Below are 12152 nucleotides of genomic sequence, written 5' to 3' on the forward strand. Positions count from 1 at the left end.
TCACCCTACAATGCATGTGCCCGTCCTTTTTCCATTGTTGCGTCATACTGATCACGCGCGGTTTAGCTCAAACATGACGTAAACAATTGAACATGTGCGTGTTTTAGGCAATAATCTGCCACGTTTGCCCCCCAAAATGTTCCTTTTTTGCAGCTTTTTGGAGAACCGCTCATCAAAACAACTTCAATCTTGGCACTGCACATTCTGGTGCAATACACCCGCCGATTTTTAACTTCATACGGTGCCCGGTTCTGGAGATAATCGAAATACAGACAGACAGACAGCCCGACAGACAGACAGACAGCCCGACAGACAGACAGACAGACAGATAGAGATAGATTCCTGGAATTATAGTAGAGATTATAACACTCCGTTTAAAACCGGTGTGAGTCTGGATGGGTGATAATTCCAGACTCACACCGGTTTTAAACAGAGTGTTTAATACCGACGGAACACATATTTATTTCCTTTCATAAATACCTTTTTGGTCAAAAGACCCAATCTTTTCGGTCCAAAAATCAAAATAAGTAAAAAACTAGACGTTGTTAACCATTTTTTTCAACAATTTTACTTCATGTTTTACGAAACACCCCTCTGACTATAATATGGAATGCCCCTCCACAATTGCGTGCGCGTCGCGCACTCCACCTCCATGGTCGCGCGTACTGCGCGATGTCGCGCAAAACGCAGCTGGGCTTGTGTAGTGTGAATTACTGACAGATCAGTGGTGTGAATATCGGACTATGAAATAATGATTCACTGGTAGTATTGCGCATGCATAAGTGGGGAATTTGAACGTTCAAACAATGGAACGTTAAAAGGCACCGGATTTCATGGGAGTCCAACTTTCATGTGACACTGGTGTTTAAGACCAGCTAGCCATGTCTTTATCATCCGTTTACGAGACGGGCTCTCGACCAATGGGAATGCCTAAACTGTCTTAGGTATTTATGAATAGATGTTTAATGTATGCATTTAAAGTACGGTTCTTATATTATTGGTATTCGGGAAAAAACACTTTTAAACATGCCTAAGAAAAACACAAAATGATGAAGTTATTAAAGCATTTCGTGGCATATTGTGTAAACCAAGTGTCACCATAATCAGACCCTCTCAGTTTTTACAAAAATATTTTACCTATAGCATTTCTTTCAGCAGTTATCCTGCAAAGCGCACCTTAGATATTAAACTTAAAATGATTCCAATCAAAAAATAAGGGGAAATTTCACAGTGCATGCAGTGAAGTCATTCTAACATCTCAGCATATTTAACATTAGTACATGTACTTTGGCCAGAAAAGATGTTTAATTCTTCAGTGATTCTCCAGTGAGGTGATTCATGTCACATGCAACATTATGTTGCCACAATGATGTTACCTTTTGTGAGGATGTGGTCTATAAAATGTTAATAAAGTGTCTAATAAAATGTCTAAATAAACCATATTTAATTTGACTGAAAATGAAGGCATCACAACGAACAAAAACAACATGAATAACATCCAGGTGGCTTTTTGGGGTGCCACCCACAAAGTACTCCCATTCACAACTGTAACTGAACCCTGTGAATAAGCACCACACCAAGGTGAAAATATCAGGGTGCCTAGTGCAATTGTTGCTATTTATATGCCCTGAAATATTGGTTTCCCCGTCAATTTGGAAAATGTGCATTTGAATTTGTAAAACATAAATTCAATTTTGCGCTGATTTTGAGAACGACGTATATCCGGGTTTCATTTTGGCAATAACTAGCATTCGATTTCATTTTGCATCATTCAAATAAATGAATGTGCATAATGTTTCATTTAAATGATTCCAAATACGTGATTAGGCTTTTGGTCGACGGATGCGTTGCCCATTATGACGAATGTGCAATCCAATTCGCAGAAAATCGATTTGTTATTGTGACACGGGCTGAATTGTACATTCTTTTTCACTTTGTCATAATTTACATTCGCAAAGTCTGCATTCAATTTAAATAAAGTATACGACTTATACAAATAATGATGCAGCTTTGATTGATTCATTGATTAATCAATGTATTGTTGGCCTAATTGATCATTAATGTGTTTGTTCTTATGTACACAAAGGCCGTTTTGAAATAGGCAATTGAATTGTTAGAAAGTTATAAATCTTACCAAAATTAAATCAATCAAAATATTCTTGTAAGCATATTACTGGGACAGTAAAGGGAAACATCACGTGTCATGTTACATGAGATCCGGGCGATATTTTGGTTGTTTCTTTGTCTTAATTGTATTTTAATGCTTTCTGTATTTTTTAAAGTTCTCTCTAATTTTATCAGTTGGATTGCTTGGTTATATGATGCGATTGTGGCAAATGCTGAGCAAAAAAAAGAACGATTGTGTTCATCTTAGGTTTTTATATAGGATTTATTACAATAGTTGGTAGGTTTTGAAAGACTACATCACTTTGGTTTTAAAAGCTCAATCATCATGAATATTCCAAAATTTAATCATTCAATCAAACATTCCTCATATGTTACTTTTGTGAACACATAAATGAATTCCAATTCTCAACCAGGCATACGTTAAAATACGATTTCGCGCTAAAATGAAATGTCAATATTGAAATGCATTGCACATTCGGGAATTCGTATGCTGATTTTTTACGACTGAATGCAACTTCATGGAAATAGAATTATCATTTGTTAAATAGAAACAGGGATTTGGAACGTTCATTCTATTTCGCACGAAAGCGAAAGCTTCTTTAACAAATTCTTGTACATATTTTCCGAAATTGTCCGGGAAAACCTATACTCAGAGTCATTCCTCTTTTCAATTCGTATGCTGATTTTTTTATGACTGAATGCAACTTCATGGAAATAGAATTATCATTTCTTAAATAGAAACAGGGATTTGGTACGTTCAGTCTATTTCGCACGAAAGCGAAAGCTTCTTTAACAAATTCTTGTACATATTTTCCGAAATTGTCCGGGAAAACCTATACTCAGAGTCATTCCTCTTTTCAAATAATTATACTTTGATCACTCACAGTTGAAAATTACAAGTTATGTGCACAGGCAACTGAGCATATATGCGTTATACCAATCATTATCTCATTGTGAGTAGCCCATACGGAACAATGTTCTGTTCCTGCATAATACGTATGCATGGAGAGTTGGGTAGGACCGCAATATAGCTATTTAAAGCAATTTGGCTCACTAGTTTTCCATGATAGTTCAGTAAACAATGAGTTGGTCCAGCCTGGCCAGTTGATGCTGGGCTAGGCCAATAACCCTTTTTCCCAACCAAGTAACATCACTAACCATAATTCACAGGAATTACTTTCCTTAGCAATTATGTCCTCCAAAACTACAGAGAAAAGGTAAAACTTCACATTTCGTTCACATTTTCAGTAAAACAAACCCCAAAGGACAAATTTATAAAAAGGCAGTTGCACTTGCCTTAATTGTTCATCCAAATGCTTGACTGCAACAAATTTGTAACCAAAATGCCTAAAAGGGCAAATTACTTTACCTTATTGTAGAAACATCAGGGGTTATGAGCAATTAGGCATGACTATTTTTTTAACCAGTCTGCTTCTGCTGCCTTAAAAGTTTGAAATGCTCTACTGGAAAGGTACGATTATGCATTCGAGTCGGTAACTTGCAGCAATCAGGACAATGAATCTGGCAATGAACCTTGTAGCAGAGCTACATTTCTGACAGCCCAGACATCACAGACAATTTGGATAGTAAAGACTTCTGGTTGTTCTGAGTTTACAGTGCATAATTATAAATATCAAGAAACTTTTTCTGACGGACAAGGTGATGATGTGTCCATTTCATTGTCAGAGGTACTACTGGAGTCTGCCTCTGAGGCTTTGTTTAAAGACTCTTCTTCGTCCAACTTCTGTTTAATTTTTTCCAGACTCATTTTTAACGCATTATACTGGAACTTTCCTCTTCTTTCACCGTACGGGTCCTGTAATAACAACAGGGGAAAATTTGAGATCGACATTAGGTGTTTGAAATGATTACAAAATAATGATGTGAAACATGTTTAAAATTTGTACATTTTTGTTATGACCAATCAAAAACTTTAATAATGGTTAGAATTATTTTCTTCAATAGACATATATATAATATATATAAAAAGAAAACACTGCCATACTCTAACGTAAACAAGAGATGCAATTTGTGTTTAGCAGAAAGGTACATAACCAGATCTAGGTACACTAAATAAGAGAAGCGAAATCATCTCCAAGTGCAGGCATCGAGACAGGTGATTCGAAATAAGGTAAGATGCTACTTGTATTCTATTTTTTGTCTTTTTGCTAATGAGTGCCTTATGGAACCAAACAGTCTGTCCAGAAGAGAAACATGCCAAATAAAAGTTCGATTAGCTCATATTCTGAATTTATTGCATGATATATAATTCTATAATATTGGATGGCTTTGAGGCGGATACAAGAATATATTGCACGAGCTATGACAATATTGCACGAGTCAAAGACGAGTGCAATATTGTCATAGCGAGTGCAATATTATACAAATATTGAGTGGCTCAGCGTGGAATGGGAGGAATATTATCGCAAGGTAAAATCTGGACTTTTCCATTTCACGAGGCGAAGCCGAGTGAAATGGAAAAGTCCAGATATTACCGAGCGATAATATTCCTCCCATTTCACAATTTAAAGCCACTCAATATTTGTTTTATATAACTGACATATAGATCCTTGTCATTTGATATATTTGAACTTTTATTTCAATACAAACCTGGAGGAAAATGTATTTGTCTCTTCCAAACCACCCCTTCACGAAAATGTTTGAACCCAACGCTGTAGCGCTGGCTCTTTGGAACAATACGCGCTACGCTGAACGCGCACACCAGCATGCATTTGCACACAAATACCGCGTCATGAAATATTGAGTGGCTTTAAATTGTGAAATGGGAGGAATATTATCGCTCAGTCAAATCTGGACTTTTCCATTTCACTCGGCTTCGCCTCGTGAAATGGAAAAGTCCAGATTTTACCTTGCGATAATCTTCCTCCCATCCCACGCTGAGCCACTCAATATTTGTATACTGTAATTGTTAACAACAGTGCGCGTATACCTGGCCTTCTGCACGCTTCATGCGTGCGGCGTGTTCCGTGTTCGACGGTACGCGTGCGCGCTACGCTCTGTCGAGTGGTTTGACAACTGTGACTTTCTATGCTCTTGATCAAGCGGGAACCTGCGAAAATGCCCGGATTGACTGCAATAACAATGTTATTGCAAGTCAACTTTTTATGAAAGCATACAATATGCTGATTTATTTTTACCGCTGGAAGCCTGATATAAATAATATATATATATATTATTTATATATATATATTATTTATATCAAATTTATTATTTATATATATATGTATTATTTATATGTATTATTTATATATATATATATATATCGAGCACTGTGAATTGTGATAGAAGACGATTTCATTGGATATATATATATATATATATATATATATATTTGTGGGCATGCTGTGTAGCACAGTAGAGCCAATAGAAAGCGTGAATATTAAAAGTATAACAGTGCTCACGCGGTGAACTCCATGCGGCCACTACAAGTGCACCACAACCAATCTCGTCTATTGCACCGCGTGTGAACGCTCTGGTAAGCTTAGCATTGCCGAAACCAAGCCCTGTCTTGTAATAACACTGTAATAACTGGAGTCAATGATCCGACTCGAGTCCGACCCGAGTCACAATTTTTGGTGACTGGACTTGCTCGAGTCCATATGGGTAAATAACTCGACTGGAGTCACTGTGAGCAAATGACTCAACTCAACTAGAGTCCCTCACAAGAAGACTCGACTCGACTCGAGTCGATCCAAGGCTAAAAAAACTTAAAGGCAAAACTTTGCAAAAATTTGCAATGACTTACGGTGCAAAATATGTTCACGTCACTTTTCTGATACCATACACTGGTCATGAAAATACGTACAACGTGTCACAGACTCCCACCTTGTGGTTCTGGAATGCACAAAATACTATCTTCAATCGTACCTATTTGTACGATAATATGCATTGCAAAACACGACTTATCAGCTTATTGAACTCCCTCTAAAAAATATTTCAATTGAGGGCGCACTGATCATTTGTAAGATCTCTTCAACATAAACACGATGATATGTCTGTCTTCGCTCGTACTCCCCGCCCTGCAAACAGGGCGCTGGGATACTTTGATGAGCTTCACAGAATCTTGTGAAGGAAATGGCATATGACCTATGTATAAAGCATCTGGCTGCAGCTGTTCAAAACCGCAGTTAGACAATATGCGCAAATGCTATCCGAAAACTTCCCATAGAAATGCACACGTTCCATACCAGATGTGATTTCTGTTTCATTGCGGACCATGTGGACACAATTGTGAGGGTCGCATAATGCAATCCGACCGTTCGTGATTCGAAACGGAGCCTGAGCAAGTGACGGGAATTGTAAATTTACAACACAGATAAGTTTTACAGAATTTCCTACATTATTACGCTTTTCAAAAAATAAAATAACATCTCTAAACTGGAATAAAAGAGTAATGAATCAGTCTTAACGGCCGTTTCAAACCTTGCAGAGTCATGACCTTGATGACGCGCAGGTCACTGGTCACGCAAAATCCAGCCAATCAGAGCGTGAATTCATCAGAGTATCCCAGCGTCCTGTTTGCAGGGCGGGGGTACGAGCGAAATGTCTGTCATGTTCCTTTATTTGTTTTGCTCAAAATGGAGGGTTTTCCCCCTTCCAGTTTTCAGTACCGGGTACTTATTTCAGAGGTAGGCTTTCTGTAGCTGATGTGTTTGGGTGAATAATGAATTATTCAGATATTCAGTTTGATTTCTCTGACGATAAAGAAAATGTTAAACACTTTTTGCATACATGTGCAAATTTTTTTTACTGTTAACCTGAGTTACCTGCATGCATTGTCCAGTAAGATGCGATTTATCAGTCACTGTACTCATGTAGTACTCATAAAATTCAGGAAAAGACTTCTTCATCACCTCTCTGAATATTTAAATGCACAGAAAAACACAAAGAGACTTTGTTAAAACAGCATATTAAAACATATTAGAGCACCATGTTACTACGTACTTGCATATTTTACATGTTATAAATCTTTGAAAGATAGAGTCAAAATGCTTAACATGCACAGAACATGTGCTTTCTTTTTTGAAAGAGAATTTTAAACTCATGGTGCTACATGTAAATGTACATGTACAAATGTATCTGCATATTTTCATCTCATTTGTTTGTTCCATTCCTGGGTATTACACAGTGTTGGAGTCGAGTCCTCAAAGCTGAGTACCAAGTTCTCCGAGTACTATAAGGGCCAAGTCCAGGGCAGAGTCAAAGTACACTGTAACGAGTCCGAGTCCAAAGCACCGAGTCCGAGTACATTCAAGGCCGAATGGTTCAACCATACATACAGCATAATATTTGAAGAAAAAAAAACTTTGCAAAATTGCATATACAGTACACACATTTCTGACCACAGTAGTAAAAAAAGTGACAATATAGCTAGAACGATGTTCAGTAAGCAGTACGCATACACACGACATGCACGTGAAAAGGCAAGGCGTTTTGAACACATACAATATTATTTGTGTAAAATTCCCAAGATTTCCCTAGGAAACGGACAAAACATGCGCTTTTTGTAGCACTGAGGATTCGTGAATCGGGAGCCAGTCAAGTCCATGCTTCTTATATTTCCTCAGCGCTGCACGGTTACACGTGAGATCATTTCGGGATTTTTCCCAAGCAAAATCCTATTAGGATTTAAACTTGGGGAAAATCCTGATATAGTCTCACTGGTAACGACTTGAGTTCCAGGTTGCAATGGAATTGATAACAAAAAGAATTTTACTCGATTTGTACTCCCGACTACAGGGGTCGAGTTCCCGAGTCCAAACCAACGAGTCCTTGCCAAAATTCGAGTACAAAGAATCAAGTACGGGCGAGTCCCAATCATTTTCGAGTACTGATGGTCGAGTACGGGCCGAGTACTTGAGTGTACTTGAGTTGTACTCCAGTACGTATTACAACCACCCATTCTAAATAAAAATAATAATAACTAGAGGTTCGCGTTTGTTTAGTTACAAATAAACGCAGAGTGGTCGGGCAGGCAATTTTGTCATTAAACACTGCGGAGATAAGTTATGAATATGTTTATGTATTAAGAACAAAGGATAAAGAATTTAATCCTTTCCAGTACAATCAAGTACTTTGCTTAAAAAATGCATCTTTAACGGTTTGATAAATATCAGTAAACATTCTTTGTACACATACAAGCTATTTCTGGCTTGATGACGTCATAAGTCAAAAACGGGAAGTGGATACTGGTTTATTTCGGAGTGGATAAATGTTCATTGTGAAGTAAAATAATATATGAAAATATGGAAAATATAAGTGTATGTATCGGTATTAATAACACAAAACTTTCGGTTTGATGACGGCACAGAATTTGGAAGCAAAAGGTGAAAATTGTAATGGATAGCTACCATAGGATAGCACCATACATAATGCATCAGAACCAAGTCAGTGGCATTATGTAGACACAAAGTCAAACCCTGATGACATATCAAGATGATGACATATCAAGAGGGATGTCAGCCAGTGAGCTTAAGAAAAGTACAAGATCGCTACAAGGACCAGAGTTCCTCCTAATGCCACAAGAACACTGGCCGAAGGAACCAGAAGTTATGCAACCCCTGAGACAGAGTGATCCAGAGCTTAAGAAAAGCAAGGAGAAAGTGCCGATATTTGCTGTGGAGTCTGAAGAGAACAAGGCGACAAACAAACTACTCCAACACTACTCATCGTGGTACAGGCTAAAGAAGGCTGTAGCATGGATCCTGCGAGTAAGAGAGTATTTGCAGAACAAGAATCGACGTGTGCCAAATGACTTGAAGAGGCCACTAAACAGTAGATGATCTCGACAAGACAGAACAAGCAATCATCAGACACGTTCAAGGACAAGTCTACCCAGACACTGCACACAACCGCCGACCCTGTGAAGAAATCCAGTCCTCTCAACAGACTGGACCCAAAAATGAACAGTGAAGGAGTGATGTGTGTCGGAGGGAGACTGAAGAATTCCAAGCTGCAGACACAAGAAAAACATCCTGTGGTCCTTCCAAAGAAGAATCACATCGTCAAGCTATTGGTGAGACACTTTCATGCTGCATCAGGTCACTCAGGGAGAAAGCATGTTATGTCATTGATGAGACAGCGGTATTGGGTGATCGGAGGAAGAACCACTGTACGACAGGTGTTGCATGACTGTTTTGTGTACAAACGCCGATCAGCTTCACCCAGCATTCAGAAGATGGCCAATCTACCAGAAGACCGAGTAACCCCTGAGAAAACGCCATTCAACTACGTCGGAGTAGACTGTTTTGGGCCATTTTTGGTCAAGCAAGGCCGAAGTCAAGAGAAAAAGGTTCAGCTGTATCTTTACCTGTTTGGCAATATAAGAGCAGTTCGAAGTTCTGCATTCTATGGAGACTCACTCCTTTCTCAATGCCTTGCAGCGATTCATCGCTAGACGCGGTCAACCAGAACTTATCAGATGCGACAATGGCACACATTTTGTCGGAGCTGAGCGTGAGCTGAGGGAAGGGATCAATCGATGGAACAAGCAGCAGGTCCATGAGTATCTTCTTCAAAAGGGAATCAGATGGAAATTCAACCCACCTGCAGCGTCCCACATGGGAGGACCCTGGGAGAGACAGATACGAACAGTCAGGAAAATTCTGAACACTGTTATGAAGCAACAAGTTCTGCATGACAAAAGCCTTTCGACCATAATGTGCTTGGTTGAATCAGTGATCAATGGACGCCCACTTACAGTAGTATCTGATGACGCCAGAGATCCAGAACCCTTGACACCAAACCATCTTCTGCTGTTGCATCAGAACAGCGCATTGCCAGTCGATATATTCCAGAACCAAGACCAGTTCAGCCGTAAAAGGTGGCAACAGGTGCAGTATCTTGTGGATGTTTTTTGGTACAGATGGATACAAGAATATGTACCCTACCTGCAGCAGCAAGGCAAGTGGAACGAGCCAATACGGAACATTGAGGTCGGAGACATCGTTCTCATTGTTGAGGATCAACCGAGAAACCAGTGGTCCTTGGGGAGAGTCGGCGAGATCTACACTGGTGAAGACAAGCTGGTCCAATCGGCAAAAATAAAGACAAGGTCAACCACACTCGTCAGGCCCATCCACAAGCTATGTCTGATGGAGTCTGCAGAAGCCAAGGAGAGATGAGGTATCAACTTTATATTGAAGAGCTTTACACCAGTTTTGGAGTACGGAGTAGGCAAGAGGAGAGTATCATTGTGTCATTTGTGGAATTTACACATGTAAATGATGTCATGCATTGAAGTATGACAGAGGTGCAAGCCTAGCGCCGCCTCTTCTTTGAGTTTTTGATTTGGCCAGACTCCACCCTACATGTATCATGCTGAATCGCACACCTGCGGACAGGGGCACAATGCTTCTCAAAAGTGGGTAGGACGTACCTCGATCAGGACTGATACGAGCGCAAAGCCCTTACGGCGTGGGGTTCGGGGCCCGCTTAAGGGCCCCTAAAAAATTTGGATTCTAGATGCTCTGTGGTGTGATCTGAGGCAATTTCTTACCACTTTCATGCTTTTCAAACTAGTATTTTCTTAGCAAAAGATAATAATTTGAACATCGTTTTCGAGGTTGGAGTCATTGAATCAGCTACCGGTATTCTGAGCTAGCCATAAAGGCGTGTGGTTCGGAGCCCGCTTAAGGGCCCCGACAAAAAAAAATGATTCTAGATGCTCTGATTTCTGACCTCTTTAACCAACATTTTCTTAGCAAAAGATAATAATTTTAACATAATTTTAGAGGTTTTTGTCAGCTAAAGGCATAAAAATGTTGGATTCTAAATGCTCTGTGGTTCGATCTGAGGCAATTTCTGACCACTTTGGCCAATACATTGTATTTTCTAAGCAAAAGATACATTGTAGTAAATAATAGGGCCCTGTAAATGAGACACTTGTAAGTTCAAATTTTTTTTTTTTTTTTTTTTGGGGGGGGGGGGGACATTTGATAGTGTCCCCCACCCCTCAAAAAGTGTGGGGGGGGGGAGACATGTCCCCCTGTCCCCCCCCCCCCCCCCCCCCCAGGATTGACGCCCATGCCTGCGGAGCACCGGAACAAGTCAAGAGAGAAACAGTTCTGTCATCTCGGACAAGCAACATTTCTGAGTTGGACTGCGCAATCTTTGAGAACATTGCAAAACATTTTTTAATCCATGCTTGACGTAGATCAGAGTGCCACTTTAAGTTTGTCAAATCAAGTGATTTTCAGATTTTATGCAAGTTGCATTAAATGTTGCTTAATGGTGTTGTAATTGTTGTTACTGCTGCATATGATTATTGTCCAAATTGGATCTCATCTTGAAATTCTACTGATTGTGAAAAAATATTTTCAAGACACTAAGTAATGTGATTTGTATTTCATGTACAATTTTGCTAATCTCTGTAAATAGTTTGGATTTGATTATGCACAGTATGTTTGAATTCTTGTGAAATTTTGCTACTGCTGGAGAGGAAGTTACAGTGGAATTCCGAATAGATGATACACAATGTGCATGTTTTTTCTATCAGATCTGAAGTCAAGTTGTTTTCTATTTGCAGTTGATTTTCCCATGATGGATCACTTAATATTCCGTGTATTATAGCCAAGTGTTAAAATGTTCATGTTTGTTATTACTAAAGTAACAGTTTCGGAAACTAGTTCATAGTTCAAGTTAAAGGAGCAACATAGTTCAGTGTAATTTTAGTAAATGATCATAATTTAGTATTCTCATTTAAGGGGCCGGGATGTCGCGGGTAGGACAGTTTTCGAGCTCGTTAGTGACGTAATAGGCACAGATTTTTCTTGGTCAACAGAGGGCGCTGTCAGCGCGCCAGCATTGTCACAAATTTCCATAAGTTTGTCGAAATCCGTCAAAAGGTTCCTTTGATTTTTGCATCATATTTTATACGCCCAATGTTATCGAACCAAACTTCTAGAGAGTACAAACCCAACGCACATTTTGCTACACGTTTGCTATTGGGCAATTCTTTGGTAACGGAATTACGGAATGTTGTCACTTTGTCAAGGATTATTCTT

General features: G+C 39.2%; 1 protein-coding gene across 2 annotated transcripts in view; it reads right to left on the reverse strand.

Annotated features, from left to right (window-relative positions):
* Positions 1-2591: 2591 nt before the first annotated feature.
* The window catches only part of LOC119745520 (ubiquitin-conjugating enzyme E2 Z-like), a 47455-nt gene continuing 37894 nt past the window's right edge, over positions 2592-12152 (reverse strand). For both annotated transcript variants that reach the window (XM_038221908.1, XM_038221907.1), the window contains 2 exons: positions 6915-7005; positions 2592-3943 (listed from right to left, as the gene is read on the reverse strand). In XM_038221908.1, the coding sequence (XP_038077836.1) occupies positions 3761-3943; positions 6915-7005 (274 nt within the window). In that variant the 3' untranslated portion in view covers positions 2592-3760. The remainder of the gene's footprint in view (positions 3944-6914; positions 7006-12152) is intronic.

This window comes from Patiria miniata, unplaced genomic scaffold (assembly GCF_015706575.1).
Source record: "Patiria miniata isolate m_02_andy unplaced genomic scaffold, ASM1570657v1 HiC_scaffold_7, whole genome shotgun sequence".
Taxonomy (NCBI): Eukaryota; Metazoa; Echinodermata; class Asteroidea; order Valvatida; family Asterinidae; genus Patiria; species Patiria miniata.